This window comes from Tachysurus vachellii, chromosome 12, assembly GCF_030014155.1.
Source record: "Tachysurus vachellii isolate PV-2020 chromosome 12, HZAU_Pvac_v1, whole genome shotgun sequence".
Lineage (NCBI taxonomy): Eukaryota > Metazoa > Chordata > Actinopteri > Siluriformes > Bagridae > Tachysurus > Tachysurus vachellii.
Genome location: NC_083471.1, coordinates 23,229,354 through 23,245,461, shown reverse-complemented (window position 1 = coordinate 23,245,461; position 16,108 = coordinate 23,229,354). Strand labels below are relative to the sequence as shown.

At 40.2% G+C, this 16,108-nt stretch overlaps 1 protein-coding gene across 1 annotated transcript; it reads left to right on the top strand.

Moving 5' to 3' along the window:
* The first annotated feature begins 551 nt into the window (after positions 1 to 551).
* pes (pescadillo) lies at positions 552 to 13,712 on the top strand. The gene is made up of 15 exons (XM_060883564.1): positions 552 to 706; positions 2,484 to 2,563; positions 4,166 to 4,319; positions 4,510 to 4,619; positions 4,711 to 4,882; positions 5,086 to 5,175; positions 6,465 to 6,581; positions 7,952 to 8,029; positions 8,136 to 8,225; positions 8,636 to 8,766; positions 8,943 to 9,068; positions 10,473 to 10,657; positions 10,764 to 10,918; positions 13,014 to 13,181; positions 13,461 to 13,712. Exons 1-15 carry the CDS (start codon positions 683 to 685, stop codon positions 13,542 to 13,544), a joined length of 1,764 nt encoding a protein of 587 aa, XP_060739547.1. The 5' UTR covers positions 552 to 682; the 3' UTR covers positions 13,545 to 13,712.
* The last annotated feature ends 2,396 nt before the right edge of the window (positions 13,713 to 16,108 follow it).

The following is a 16,108-nucleotide window of genomic DNA, read 5'->3' as shown; positions in this document are numbered from 1 at the left end:
GGTTGAGTATATCAATTCTTTATCACAGAGATGGAATAAGAAAGAAAGAAAGAAAGAAAGAAAGAAAGAAAGAAAGAAAGAAAGAAAGAAAGAGCAAGCTAACAAGAAAAAAGAAGGGATAAAAGCTGAGACAATGGGTGCTAAGGATGTATAAAATAATTGGAAAGAAGGAAATAAATAAATAAATAAATAAATAAATAAATAGATAACAAACAAACAAACAAACAAATAAATAAAAGAAAGAAAGAAAGAAAGAAAGAAAGAAAGAAAGAAAGAAAGAAAAAGGATGGATGGATGGATGGAAGAAAGAAAGAAAGAAAGAAAGAAAGAAAGAACAACAACAACAACAACAACAACAACAACAACAATAATAATAATAATAATAACAAAAATAAACATAAAATAAATAAACAAAGAAACAAAGAGAAAGAGTAAAATAAAGAGCAGAGGAATAAATTGTATATTAAGATTAAAATGTTTTATTTTTAGTCAGGCTCTCCCTCGCGCACTCTGACACATACAGCGGTCCTTCTGTCGCAGTGTACTGACGTCACTCAGAGCACATGTGCACGGAGTCCTGTTGGCTGTGTGTTCAGGTGTTCAGTATTGTTGTATTTTATTAATATATAAATCACCGTTTGTGTTGTGTGTGCAGTCCAGCAGCTGTGTGTGAGTGTCCACAATGGGAGGTTTACAGAAGAAGAAGGTGAGTAGAGTTTTGTGTAGCTTTGGGCCGATGTTTGTGTTGTTGTTTGTGTTGTTGTTAAATAAGTCTTTATAGAATAAATAAACACTTTACTGATGCTGAATATTCTCAGTTTTATCATTTGTGTGGTTAAAAAGTCTCTTTATACTGATGTCAGGAGCTGAATGGACTCATGAGGAGTTTCTGCTCTACAGCATGTGGTGCTGTGTAAATAATAATAATAGAAATAAAAATAGAAATAAAATCAGCTTCAGTGTTAGAATTAAACCAAGAAATCACATTAGACAGAAAAATCTTACCGTGTTAAGGGTTTATTAAAGGTTATTATTTAGAACATTATTATAGAAATGTGATTTTATATGTTAAACTTTATTTATTTCATTTCTTTTTGAATACGTAATTAATCATTAGAATTTACTTTTTTTAATTTAATTTAATTTAGGCTTCGTAATGTCAATGTCTTCTGAGTCCTAATAATAATAATAATAATAATAATAATAATAATAATACATAACAACACACACAAATAAAAATCCCAAATCAATTAAATACTAAATGCTAGGGTATCATTTTTAATTTTTTTTGTGTGTGAAAAACATCACAATAATAATAATAGTTTATTTTTTTGTGTGTATGAAAACCATCACCATAATAATAATTAATAATTATTATTATTTTTGTGTTTGTGAAAACCATCACCATATTATTATTATTATTATTATTATTATTAATAATAATAATATAATACACACATAATCTCAAATCAATTAAATACTAAATACTTAAGTATCATTTTTAATTTTTGTGTGAAAGAAAAGCACCATTATAATAATACTAGTAATTAACAATAATTATTTTTATTTTTTGTGTAAACCATCACCATAATAATAAATAATAATTATTATTAATTTGTGTGTGAGAAAACCATCACCATAATATTATTATTATTATTATTATTATTATTATTATTATTATTATTATGAATACACATAAGTAAAAATCCAAAATCAATTAAATGCTAAATACTAGGGTATCACTTTTAATTTTTTTTGTGTGAAAACCATCACCATAATAATAATAATAATAATTATAATAATAATAATAATAATTATAATAATAATAACTTATTATTATTATTTTAGTTATTTGTTGTTTTTTTACTGCATTTGTCCAGACTGCAGGAAAGCGTTTGGTCATTTAATATACAAACCTTTCTCTATAAAGCAGCATGACATTTTATAACACATACAGCCTTGTTTATCAAACTGGATATGACAGAATGTATGTCAGGTCAGCTGTAAGAGTGTTTATACAGAATAAAGAAGGGAAGGAAAGCTTGAGAATGGAAAAATAACCGAGAAAAGGAAAGAAAACTGAAGAATGAAGACAAGTGACTGATAGAAATGAAGATAAAGGAAAGAATAAAGAAAGAAGTTAATATGAACAGATGATAACAGCCAGAAAACAAAAAGAGAAAGAAAGAAAAGGGAAAGACGGAAGGAATGAAAGAGAGAAAGCTCTATAATGATTAAAGAGAAAGTGTGTGTGTTTTTATGCTATGAAAGTGACATTTCATTAAATAATGAGCATTCGGCTCAGAGATGTCCTTCTATTCTTTCTTGAATGCTGCCTTCACTTTTTTAGAATACTTTGATATTAGGTTTATGAGCTTGTGACATATTTGGGGTGTGTGTGTGTGTGTGTGTGTGTGTGTGTGTGTGTGTGTGTGTGTGTGTGTGTGTGATGCGTGTGTCTGACGTATCGTCTTTCTCCACAGTATGAGAGCGGATCAGCCACCAACTACATCAGCAGGAACAAAGCACGCAAGAAGCTGAGTCTGAGTTTGGCTGATTTCAGGTAAATATCACGACTTAAACGATGGAAAAGACGCCGACTGGTTCGTCTAAAACAGGGGTCGGCAACCCGCGGCTCCGGAGCCTCAAGTGGCTCTTTCATCCCTCTGCTGCGGCTCCCTGTAGATTTGGAAAATAAATATTTAATTGAAATTTAGTTTCTTTTAGTTAGTTAGTTTTTAAAAAAATGAAATTCTAAGACTATGATGCTCTTGTAACATTAAAATAAACCGTGTTTAATTTTTTTGTCGCTCAAAATATGTCGTAACCGCCGACTTGCGAAATCCGACACACAGAAGCAGACGCAGTTTTGGTTTGCTGCAGCCGACAAGTTAAAATTTTGATGTCATGAATACGAAGAGGACGAAATTAGACGTTGAACATTTTATTTGAAAGTAACCTTCGACCCAGCGTCTTTTTTGTTAAGGTTAGTTCAAACTGTTCAAAATATTTTTGTTTGCCTGCAGAAATAGAATTTTGTTTACTCGGTAGCAGGTCATTGATTTCATAAACGCAACACACTACAGTTTTTTTTCTACACTTTCTATAAAGGTAAAAAACGACATATGCGGTGTTCTCTTCATTTTAGATGTCAAAAGGGTTTTGTGGCTCCCTGTGTTTTTTTTTTCTGTGTCCAAATGGCTCTTTGAGTGTTTAAGGTTGCCGACCCCTGGTCTAAAAGCTCCACCTCAATATCTCAGAATATTTAAGTTGTAGCTGTGATGATTCTGATCGCTATCTCGGGGGATTCTGGGAGATATTTGGTCCTGTAATGTATAATGTAATTTAATGTAATGTAATTGTATATAAGTAACTGCTGGATTTTAAGTTTTATACTTATAAAGGTTTGTTGTTCAGGAAGAGGAGGTAATTTGTGGGTTAATTTATTTACCGTTTATTGTTTTTTTTTTTTGCCGAATGACTTTTGGCTCTTTTAGGATATGAAATTTTTCTTCGCTTGTATGTTGCTTTTAAATATATTTCATTTCATTTGGGTTAAAATGTGTGGTGTAAATTGTGCAGTTACGGTCTAATCCCTCACAATCCAGGCATTCGGTCTTCACTATAATTTCTCAAAGGAAGGAAATCAAACAAGCTAAAAAACATTGTGGTAACGTGCAACATGAATCAACTGTCATTAAATCGAGCTTTTAAAAAAACGCCCGCTGACTGTTCCTTTGTAACGTTCTGAATGATTTTCACCATCAAATGATGACTAATTGTGTGTGGTTTTTTTTTTTTGGAGGATGGTGTTGATGTTGGTGATGGCGTGGAGGAGGGTGATGGGGATCATTATAGGGATGATGATGAGGATGGTGGTGGTGGTGGTAATGGGGATATTGAGGATGATGATGGCGTTGATGTAATGGTGATGAAGATGGTGATAATGTAATGATGATGCCGATGATGTAATTCGCTGAAGAGGATGGTAATGGTGATGATGATTATGATGGTAATGGAGATAATGGTTTTAAGGATGGTGATGATGGTGAAGTAGTAATTGTGATGAAGATGAGGATGGTGATGATATAATGATGGCGATAATGTTGGTGGTGATGGCGTTGAGGAGGATGATGATGATGATTTTGATCTCCTCTGTGTACAGACGTTTGTGCATCTTGAAAGGAATTTACCCGCATGAACCCAAACACAAGAAGAAGGTCAACAAGGGCTCCACGGCTCAGAGGACTTTCTACCTGCTGAAAGACATCCGCTTCCTCTTACACGAGCCCGTCGTCCGCAAGTTCAGAGAGTACAAGGTGAGAAAGAGCACTGAGAACGAAAGAGAGAGGGAAAAAAAGCGACTGACAAAAATACATTCGTTTAATTTGTGGTGTAAGAGGAATAAAACACTGAGTACTGAGACTAGAGTACTAATCATTTCTCATCGTGTTCATCTGATGGTAAATTTCACATGTAAATCTTCTCTGCTGTTGTTGTGTCTGTCAGATATTTGTGCGTAAACTGCGGAAAGCGTACGGAAAGGCAGAATGGGGCTCCGTCGAGAGGCTGAAAGAAAACAAACCCTCGTACAAACTGGACCACATTGTGAAGGAGAGGTGAGCAGGACGCAGTACCACTTCTCACCGCCAGAGGGAGCAGCTTACACGTTACATCACTGCACCGCTTCCTTTCATGTCTTTCCGTCAGGTATCCGACGTTCATCGACGCTCTGCGGGACTTAGACGATGCTCTTTCCATGGCCTTCCTCTTCTCTACGTTCGCTCGCACCGGGAAGTGTCACGTGCAAACCATCCAGCTGTGCCGCAGACTCAGCGTGGAGTGGATGAACTACATCATCGCATCACGCTCGCTCAGAAAGGTACGATGATTTACGTTAGATGGCTAGAGGCGGATGAGCTAAAGACCATCGTTACTGCTGTTTTATAACCCGCAGCAGTGATCGGACCAAATAAATAAAAACTTCTACTAAATGTGTCCTAATTATTTGCTCTACACCACCAACGTCCTCCTCACCCTGAATATTTGAAGCTGAACTAATGAATCTTTTCCTTGTATTTCCAGGTTTTTCTATCCATCAAGGGCATCTATTACCAGGCAGACGTGCTGGGACAGACCATCACCTGGCTTGCACCATATCAGTTTTCTCATGATGTGAGTCGAGCAGAGAATTTAGGTGTCGCTTGCTTGTGAAAACTGTCTAGTTTTGGTCATTTAAACTCTCACACCAGCACAAAGAAAACAGTGCATCTTTATCAGATGTGGTCATCTGTCCTCTGTCCCAGCCTTAAAGTCTAATCGATAGTCCAAACTCCGTTAAGTGAACACGAGACAGCGCCCGAAAGTGACAATGCACAATGAGAGCGATAGATAAGTGGTGGAGAGAGAGACGTGTGTGTGTGTGTGAGACTCCTGCTTCACTGGACTGTGATGTAAACCTGTCTCTGGTTGTTAACCATTGATCACTGACCTCTGTGACTGTAGTGTAGATGGAAGAGATTGCTGCCATTAAACCTGTTAATACCTGCAGGTTTGATCCACAGACCCCGGACGCTGCGGACTGTGGGATTTATTGCGCCCGGATTGTTATAAAGCTGTTATTGTATCTTGAACAGAGTAACCTAGCAAACATGTTAACAATATCTCTTAGCCTGGTTAATCTGTGATTGTAGAACAAGGAAGTACACCGAATGTTTGATGAGGCGTAGCAATAAAATGATGGATATCTCCTCTTTATAACACTCATAAAAAATCTAAATAAGTATTGAGATGATGTTTCTGAGGAAAATAGGCCACGCCTTCTTTTAACTGAGCACAGAGCCCACGCCCACTTTTCTAGAGTTATGTACTGAGACCACAGCTACTTTGCTAGGGTTGACTTCTGCTGAGGCCACGCCTTCTCGACTAGGCTTGACCTCCATTGAGGCCACGCCTTCTTAACTAGGCTTGATATGTTTAGGACACGCCTCCTTAACTAGGCTTGATGTGTTTAGGCCACGCCTCCTTCACTACAGGTGGCGTGCACTAAGGCCATGCATGGCTTCTTTTCTTTGGAGGAAAGATGCTGAGGGCACGTCTCTGTTTCTCGGGATGACGTGCTGAGGCCACGCCTCTTTTGCTATGGTTGACATGTGCTTAGACCACTCCATTTTCTAGGATTGACGTACTGAGACAACGTCCCCTATCGACGGTTGACGTTCACTGAGGCCACACCCACTTTACTCTAAATGACCGGTGAATATTCCAGGCTGGAGTGATGCTGCAGAGGCCACACCTCCTTTCACTGGTGCTGATTCATAGGACACACCCCCTTCATTGGGACACGCCTTCTTTATAGAAGTTATCACTGCACCTCATCTACTAGGGTTAACTGCTGTGATTGTATATTTTTGTAATTCTGTGTGTGTGTGTGTGTGTGTGTGTGTGTGTGTGTGTGTGTTTAGCACCCTACAGATGTGGATTACAGAGTCATGGCCACTTTCACAGAGTTCTACACCACACTGCTGGGCTTCATCAACTTTCGCCTCTACCAAACCCTCAACCTCGTTTACCCACCCAAGGTAACGCACACACACACGTCAACACACTCGTCCTGAAGTTGTTTCAAATAATCTCATGTAACAGATGTGTGGCAAACGAAAGGAAACGGTGCAGATGCTTCCAGACTGGTTTACTGAGTGACCCAGTTAACACCGTGCCATTGTGCCTGCGTGACGTACACTGAGACAATGGTGCAAGTCTCAATGCTGGACTCCTACACTCAGCCCGCTTTGGTGTGTCTCTCTTGTGGGGGACGTTCATTTGTTTTCCTGCCCTTGTTTGACTCCATTTGCGTGCGCACACACACACACACACACACACAGAGACAAGGCACTGCAATTCAATCAAATATTCTTCAGACCCCTTTATCATCTTTAATCCTGTAATGAAACATTTCTATCCTGATGGGTGTGACCTCTTCCAGAATGACCCCGCCCACATCCACACGACACGAAGACTCTCGTGCCCCTTTTCCACCAAAAAGAACCGGGTGCTGGTTCAGAGCTGGTGCTTTTGCTGGTTCAAAGTTGGTTCCACTGGCGAACCTTCTAAGAACCGGTTTGCCTTCCCACCGGTTAGAGAGCCGTCACAGAGCCGAGTCTGACATCACTGTATACGTGTCACGTTACACAGCAACGTTAGCGCAGCAGCGGCAAACACAAACACATCTACGATGGCGGATGTTGCTTTACTGTTGATGCTCATGGCTTTGTGAACCTACATTAACACCCAAACGTGGCGACTCTGACTTGTTCGTGCAGCTCCATGTAATCTGTATAAACGGAGGTTGTTATCGAGAAAGTACATAACGTTATTTTATCATTAACACAGAAAAAAGTTAGCCTTAGCATGTAGCTACTTACTATAATGTGTGCTTAAAGTAAAAGTGTATTAAACATTAGTATACTTAAGCTACGTTATCTAATGCGCTAACAGTAGCCCCGCCCACAGCTCCGCCCACAGCCCCTGACACAAGCGGTTCTTAAGTCTAGACCAGCAACGTTTTGGTGCTACTTAGGAACCACTTTTCCTGGTTCAGAGCCGGTGCTTTGGCTGTCGAAAAAGAAAGAACTGGTTCTAAATTAGGCTCCGAACCAGCACTCGAACTGCCTCGGTGGAAAAGGGGCATCAGACCATCGCAGCTGTTGGGTTTTCCTTTAATTTGTCACACATCTGTACACGTGAGACACGACAACGTTATATAAGGGGCAATATGTAGTACTTGTCTTTTAAAAGAACAAAAAAAATAAATTCTTATACAATTTAATTGACGTGAAATCAGAACATGTCTGTGTGTGTGTGTGGGGGGGGGGTTGATTAAGGAGACATTATTCATGGATGTATCTCTATTGTGTCCCTTGATTATTTTATTATTATTTTTTTCTTTAAGCTCGAGCGAGAAGTCGAGACAGATGTCCAGGCTGAATTTGAGGAGGACTATGCCATGGATTCCGAGAGCTACATGGAGGTGTTGACATTTTTCCGTTCATCGTATCGTGTCCTCCTGTCTTTGTCTCCTGTCCTCACCCAGATTTACACCTCTTAACTAAAACCCGGTTCTGTCTCCGATGCAGAAACTGTCCGCGCTGAGCAGCAGTCTGGCTCGCGTCGTCTCCACGGCCGAAGAAGAGGAAGCGGAGATGGATCATTTCCCCGCCGAAGGGGTGAGCGACAATTCATTCGGTCATCAGCATCGTGATCCCGTCTAAAGCTCCATCTGTGTAGGAGTGTGTGAAACAAATTTGTGTTAAAGCCGCTGGCGTCGGTGGAATAATTACAGCTTTCACACCTTGAGCTGCAGGTCATGCACCGGGGAGCTGGTCACTCTGGATACACACCTGAATATTAACAAACAGCAGCATGGCACCAGCTACATCTAAATAATGACCTCTGAAATAAAAAAAAATAAAAATCCTGTTGTTTAGTTTTAGGGACATCAAATACTGTGATCTCTGTAGAATCGCCTTCTCACACACCGTTTTCTCAACTGTTTCATGATGGAGAAAATACTTTTAGATTTTATTGGTCTAGAGCTCGTAAGTTTTTATTTATTGTTTGTGATAACCTTGTCCAGGAGGACATGGAGAAGATGGAGGAGAGGGTGAAGGCTGAACGAGAGGAGGACAAACAGAAGAAGCTCTTCGAGGGCCTGAAGTTCTTCCTGAACAGAGAAGTGCCGAGGGAATCTCTGGCGTTCTTGCTGAGGTGAGCAGGAACAGTGGCTTTAACATGAACGTGGAGAATATACAGAAAGAACCATCACGTCGCCGTGCGGAAGAGAGAGAGACGACTAGATCATAAAGGAGTTTCATTTTCTCTCTGTCTGTCTGTCTGTCTGTCTGTCTCTCTCTCTCTCTCTCTCTCTCTCTCTCTCTCTGCAGGTGTTTTGGTGCACAGGTGTCCTGGGACAAATCTCTGTGTATCGGCAGCACGTATGATGTCAGTGATGAGACAATAACACACCATGTGGTGGACAGACCCAGTCTGGACAAACAGTACATCAACAGGTCAGACACACAACCCGAGGTGTTGAAAGTCTGTCTCTCCGTCTGTGCGCGCGCGCGTCTGTCTCTCCGTCTGTGCGCGCGCGCGTCTGTCTCTCCGTCTGTCTTTGTCTGTGTGTGAGCGCGCGCGTCTGTCTCTCCGTCTGTCTTTGTCTGTGTGTGAGCGCGCGCGTCTGTCTCTCCGTCTGTCTTTGTCTGTGTGTGAGCGCGCGCGTCTGTCTCTCCGTCTGTCTTTGTCTGTGTGTGAGCGCGCGCGTCTGTCTCTCCGTCTGTCTTTGTCTGTGTGTGAGCGCGCGCGTCTGTCTCTCCGTCTGTCTTTGTCTGTGTGTGAGCGCGCGTCTGTCTCTCCGTCTGTCTTTGTCTGTGTGTGAGCGCGCGCGTCTGTCTCTCCGTCTGTCTTTGTCTGTGTGTGAGCGCGCGCGTCTGTCTCTCCGTCTGTCTTTGTCTGTGTGTGAGCGCGCGCGTCTGTCTCTCCGTCTGTCTTTGTCTGTGTGTGAGCGCGTGCGTCTGTCTCTCCGTCTGTCTTTGTCTGTGTGTGAGCGCGCGCGTCTGTCTCTCCGTCTGTCTTTGTCTGTGTGTGAGCGCGCGTCTGTCTCTCCGTCTGTGTGTGAGTGAATGTATATTTAAGGTAGCACTGAAATATAACTTCAGCTGAACAGAACAATCCTTTCACGTGAATCTGAGGAGATCGAATCATAACGTCCTTAATCGTAACACAGATTTTGTGACCAGTGATATTTTGTCCACATTGTGTGTGTTTGTGTGTTTGTGTGTGTGTGTGTGGATCGAACATATGAGTCGACTCACAATGCAGTTTTTTCAGCCCCGGCTCTTTTTTCCTGCCATTCAATGGCCTTCTTTTATCCACTTCCTGTGTGCGTCTGTGTACATGAGAAGCAGTCTTGTGAGGCTCGAGCCTCGGGCTGGTGATCTGTTCTTGGATTCCTTTCACGCTTTTGTCACATGATCTGCCAGATGGTCACGATACATACATGACCTTCCTACACATGTTCATGACCCCACCCCCCACCCACACACACACACACAGATTTCATTCCCACACAGTAGCCCTTATTGTTTAGTGCACAGTGATGTGATTGTGTGTGTGTGTGTGTGTGTGTACATGTGTGCACAAAGTCAGATCCAAAACACCTGAGTGACTTTAGCTCCAAGTCTGAGATTATTATCTTAAATGTATATAACACACAATAATTGCCATGGCAACAGAATCATGTCCTAACAATCTAATAAGCAAAAGTTTTGTCTGTGAATGTTAAACGATAAGTCAGATACGAGAGACAACACGGTGACCGCTAGGATCCAGCAGCCAATCAGGAGAGAGAAGAGTCTAATGAAGGTTTTGTGGGTTTTTTTTCCTCTCATGATGATGTTGTTGTGATCCTGCAGGTATTACATTCAGCCTCAGTGGGTGTACGACTGCGTGAACGCCAAGATTCTCCTTCCGGTGGAGGACTACTTCCTGGGCGTCGCACTTCCTCCTCACCTGTCACCCTTTGTCGAGGAGAAGGAGGGCGATTACGTTCCTCCAGAGAGGCAGAAACTGCTCGCTCTCCAGAGAGGAGAGAAACCCGGTAAGTGTTCACGAATAATGCTGGAATTTCATGTGTTTTTTTTTTTTTTTTTTTTTTTTTCTCCTTTCTGGACTTCTCTGATGAACTAGCGTTTTCTACTGTCCAGTCACAGAGCAGGATGATGAGGAGGAGGAGGAGGAAGAAGAAGAAGGAGAGGATGACGATGAAGAGGATGAGGAGGAAGAAGAGGAGGATGACGAAGAGGAGGCTGAACAAGAGGCCAAGCTGAAAGATATGGAACAGAAAAGAACGCAGGGGAAGGTAAGAAGTTTAAAGTGCCGACGGTGTTGTGGCATCACAAAATCGACGCACCAATCATATCCTCGTATGCAAATATATTACTCGTCCTGCTTGTTGGTGTGTAAGGACGCTGGAGACGGTATCGCGCACACGAGGCACGTAGATGTATTAAACCCCAAACAATCAATCAGTCAGGATTCAACAATGATCTCTTACATGATGACAAATAGATACAAAGGGCTGATCTGAGAAGAGTCGTTAACGTTGTCCTAAAACCTTTTACTCTGATGATTAAATCACTCGGGCGATTAGGACACATCACACTAACATTTGGAACGATGGACTGGGATTATAAACCTACAGCGGAACCCGTCACGTAAACAAGCCATTAAATGCTACAAATAGTTGCTGTAATCATGTGATTTGCCTCCAGCACAAAGTTCACAGGCTTTTACAGTCTGTTTGTGATCCGTGCGGCAGGTTTATGTAAAACCTAAACAAATAAAATACAATTCCAGAATGGGTACGAATCCGTCTTGTTTAATATTATCATATTTTATTTAATTAATTAAAAACAAAATTCCAGAACTGTGTAGGTGGATTTAAAAAAAAAAAAAAAAAAGTTTTTTTTATTTAATTTAAAAACAAAAGTTCCAGAATAAGTTTTTCTTTTTTTTTTTTTTTTTTTTTCCCTAATTAATTAATTAAAATTCCAGAATAAGTTTTTTAAAAGTTTTTTTAAATTAATTATTTATTTGTTTGTTTGTTTGTTTGTTTAAAAATTGCAGAATGAGTATGAATTTTTCATTTTTTAATAGTAATTTATTTATTTATTTATTTAAAAAAAAAAAAAAAAAAAAAATTCCAGAATGTTTTAAAAATGTATTTATTTATTTATTTATTTATAAATTCCAGAATGAGTATGAATTTCTTTTTTAATAGTAGTTTTTTTTTTATTTTGAAAAATTATTTATTTATTTATTTTTTCGCCTTTATGACAAGGCGAAGCTTTGAGACCGATTTGCAGCTTGTTGCTGTTCGTCTTGCTTTATAAACCTGCTCTGAACCGATTGTCGCGTCCATGGCTCAGTGAAGGCGTAAATGATCCGTGCGCACATTATAGCGTTTAGGTTAAGCATTAGCCCTTTTGGTGAGCGTTGGGTGTAAAAGGGAATTCATTTTCACAGGTTACGAAGTTATACAGCAACAGAGACGGTGTGACACTTAAATGCTAAAAGAAAAAGGGGTTTATTTATCCCTAACAATCTGAGCTGAGTTTATTTGTTTGTGTGTAAACAAAGACACGAAGCTGCTTTACTGTCAACCGGATGTAGACTTGTATTTAGATCTCTAATGGAAAAGCATGACGTGTCGTCGGCATGAGGAAAAGCAAACCCGCCACCTTCTCGGTGACGTCGGATAGTGAAATTCTTCGTTGTTATTTATTTTTGCACCCGTATGCGATTCCCAGATCACATGCTTACACACTATTGTATAGAATCTTGTCGTATGAACAGAGGAAGGGGGCGGGGCTACCAGGTGCTGATGTTGTAATATTAAGATGGCCGACGACTAAATTCAAAACGCACTATTTTGTTTAAAGCTACCGTAACGGCATCACATTACGTGTGTTTGACGTTCTTTGTCGTTCATTCCAGACGATATTTCTTTCCCTTCTAAAATCCTTTCCCTAGACTGGAGAGTATGTCGTGCACAGCGTAAGTGTGTAGTGTAGCCGTTCGGTCCACACAGTGGTGAGCGTGTTGAAAGTGAACTAATTTAACTTCCACAAACACAGCATTAGTTTATTGGCTCCTTTCCTGTTTAACATCAGATTCATTAAAAACACCAAGCACTTTGTTGGTTTAAACAGAGTCAGGGATGACCGAATTAATCCTACAGGCATGAAGAAGCACATCCTTGAGTCACTGTATAGTCTGTAAACCCAAAGCATGTTGTTTATTCATGAGCCGAATTTATAGTCGTCGTGTTTGTTTGAACCTGAAGGTGTGAAGTGTACAATCATATTTACACAGCGTACCGAAAGAGGAAGCTGGCAGACGTGTCGGAGGGCGTGGTGTCTCACCGTGACTTTTTTTTTTTTTTTTGTTGCAAGGCCTTATCGGTGAAGGTGACCCCTGGAAAGCTGACTCCAGACAACAAGCAGAGACTGGAGCAAGAAGAGAAGGCTGAGGAGAAGAGGCTCGCCATCATGATGATGAAGAAGAAGGACAAATACCTTTACGATAAGATCATGTTCGGGAAGAAGAGGAAGGTTCGAGAGGTAAGACGTCTGCGGTCATATTTTACATGTTCACACCTGGACTGATTTCAGTTAAATGAAACCGTGAGCTTGTTTACTCAGAGCTAGAGGTGACACAAATCATTACACAATTTACCTGTCTGTTAAACATTCAACGCTTTTAAGTTAATGGGATGGAGAATTCATGCGTGACACAAATCCAGCAGTCTGCTCTTAGCTCATGATAGAGGCTCCATGATGCACTGCTATTCATTAACCTGACTCTCTCTCACTCTCTCTCTCTTTCTCTCTCTCCTTCAGGCAAACAAAATGGTGGCCAAGCGACAAGCTTTCGAGGAAGCCAGCAAATCGGACAGAAAGAAAAAGAAGGCGAAGAATCAGTAGAGGCAAAATGAGAGTGGACGTTAAAAACAATTCTATCCGTTTATTAAAAAGTCTCATAGCCTAACTGATTATTTTTTTCTTCTCTTCAGTGATATTTAGGTTTCATGATCCGTCGTATTAAATTGATCACGTTTTTTCATGTATTTTAAATAAATCTAATCAACCCCACTGTATTAAAATAGTCCATTTTATTCACATGTACAAACATTTCACTTTGTCCATAAAGACAATGTTCTATGTTTAATGTCAGATACAGGTTTACTGTTACAGGGTTCCCACACGTCCTGGAAAACCTGGAAATCCTGGAAAATTAATGACCAATATTCCAGTCCTGGAAAACACATGGAAAATGAGAGAAAACATAAACTGTCCTGGAAAAAATCTTGTTGTCCTGGAAAATTATTATTTTTAAATGTACTTGATCATTTAAAGAACAGTTTACAACTGGTCGAAACAATTAACGTTAGTAACAGAAAGCGCTCTGTTCAGGGACGCCGAGTTTTGACGGGTTTTTTGTTATGCTGTTTAATCTCGCTGTGACGGATGACGCTGTCTTGTGTTGGCGGTTTCAGGCACTAGGAATGGTTTAAGTGCTCGAATGTTTTCAGCAAATAGTGACGGGTAAGCAGGTTATATTAACCTTGTTAATCTGAATATCATGTGCAAGGGGAATGCACAGCAAACTAAAGCATGCATGACGGCATCGGCCTGAGAAAGGAAAGGGTATTAATATGTGCCGTCTTTTTATTTTAGAAATGTTGAAATTTCATTCACACGACAAATTGTCTTTAAAAGTATAGTTAAGTAATAGCCATAAAGTGTACGTTGTTTTTAAGACTTCTGGAGAGAAGAACATCTTACTTTAGGCCGTGAATCTGTGAGCCTTGTCTTTGTTTGCTAAATTTGAAATGTCCTGGAAAATGAGCTCTGAAAAAGAGTGGGAACCCTGTGTTACGTCGTCCCTTGATATAAAATGTTTGCTTTGATGCCCCATATCACTGGTCAAAACTGATGTGAATCTGAATGCTGAAACTGCAAATAATTAAAGGGTTATCACAATATAAGGTAATACCTTTATATACCTGGTATACCTTAAACGTCCGCCGATCCGGAACGGACAGCGTGAGCGTTACTCTAGGGTCTTGTTAGTGAGGGTTGGGGGTTTGTTAAATATCTTACTCACCTAAATCCAAAAGTCAGACAATCCTGAAAATGGTCCAGTGGTCCGATCAAGTGTTCAGATCCTGATGATGCACAGACAGCTGTGGCCCTTGAGCAGGCTTGTACAGTATGTGGAAAAGGGTGGAGTGTTTTCTGCCAAGTGTGAGTCTGCCTTAGAGCATGTTGTACCAATGTGACCATGCTGATAGAGGAAAAATAGAGGGAGTCGGGTTCCTGTAGCCTCTAAAATCAGGGATATCTGGCTGATCCTGATAAGAGCGCAAAAGCTCCAATCGAACAGGAGTACAGGTTTACTTCATCCTGTGCTGTTTAATCACCACCGCTTTGTTCGGAGGGATTTGGGGATGAACGAAATGCAAAGATATTCCAACAGAGATGAAGCAGCGCTTCGTCGACTGACTTGCACTCAATGTAGGTTAATGACTGATAGAAATAGTATATATATATTTATTCTATACTATATATATTTATATAAAATACTAATATTGTACCAGCTCAGATCGTCTTATGCGCGATGAAGATTTTGGACCTCCACTGAAATGAGGCTGACTCTGAGAAATCCTGAGGCATCTAGAGATCTACCAGCTTCAGTTGGACTCTGTGATACTATAGAGGAGATGTGAAACTCCATGTGATCTTTTGCATCAATACAACATTTGTCAGACTGTATATTTATAATCACACCCTCCAGTGTCACCCATATGAGGATGAGGATGAGGTTCCCCTTTGAGTCTGGTTCCTCTCATGGTTTCTTCCTTTACCATCTAAGGGAGTTTTTCCTTGCCACTGCTGCCTGAGTCACCTCAGACTTGCTCATTGGGGATAAATAAATACAAACACATTGTGAACTAAATCTATCTAATATTAATCTTGAATTTTGTATTCTATTATTCTTTCTATTATTCTTTCTATTAACCTTTTGTTCTATGTTTGTGTTCTGTAAAGCTGCTTTGAGACGATGTCACTTGTTTAATGCGCTATACGAATAAACTTGAATTGAATTAAATAGTATAGTCAGAATAAAAGATCAGTGCTTGGACCCCTTTTTTTTTTGTCCTCGTTCATCACTTGTCCTCCACTCCAGGACACTTCAGACATGAGTACACCTTTTCTGCTTTGTTGAGGTTTTTGTCTTTGAGTTTCACTTTTCATTTGCGTCGGACACAAAGATACTTGGGTCATTTTGCCTCGGTTTCAAGTTTGTAATCAACTCCAAGTTGCCTCATTAGTCATGGGTACAGAACTAAAATGAGCCGGTTTCCTTAAATTATTCATCCCTAAACCTGCTCAGTGTCTGTTCCAGTCCTTAATAAGTAAGGATGTTCATGACTGGTTGCCAGTTTAGCAGGTTCTCTTGCCGTATCACTGTACTCAGAAGGAAG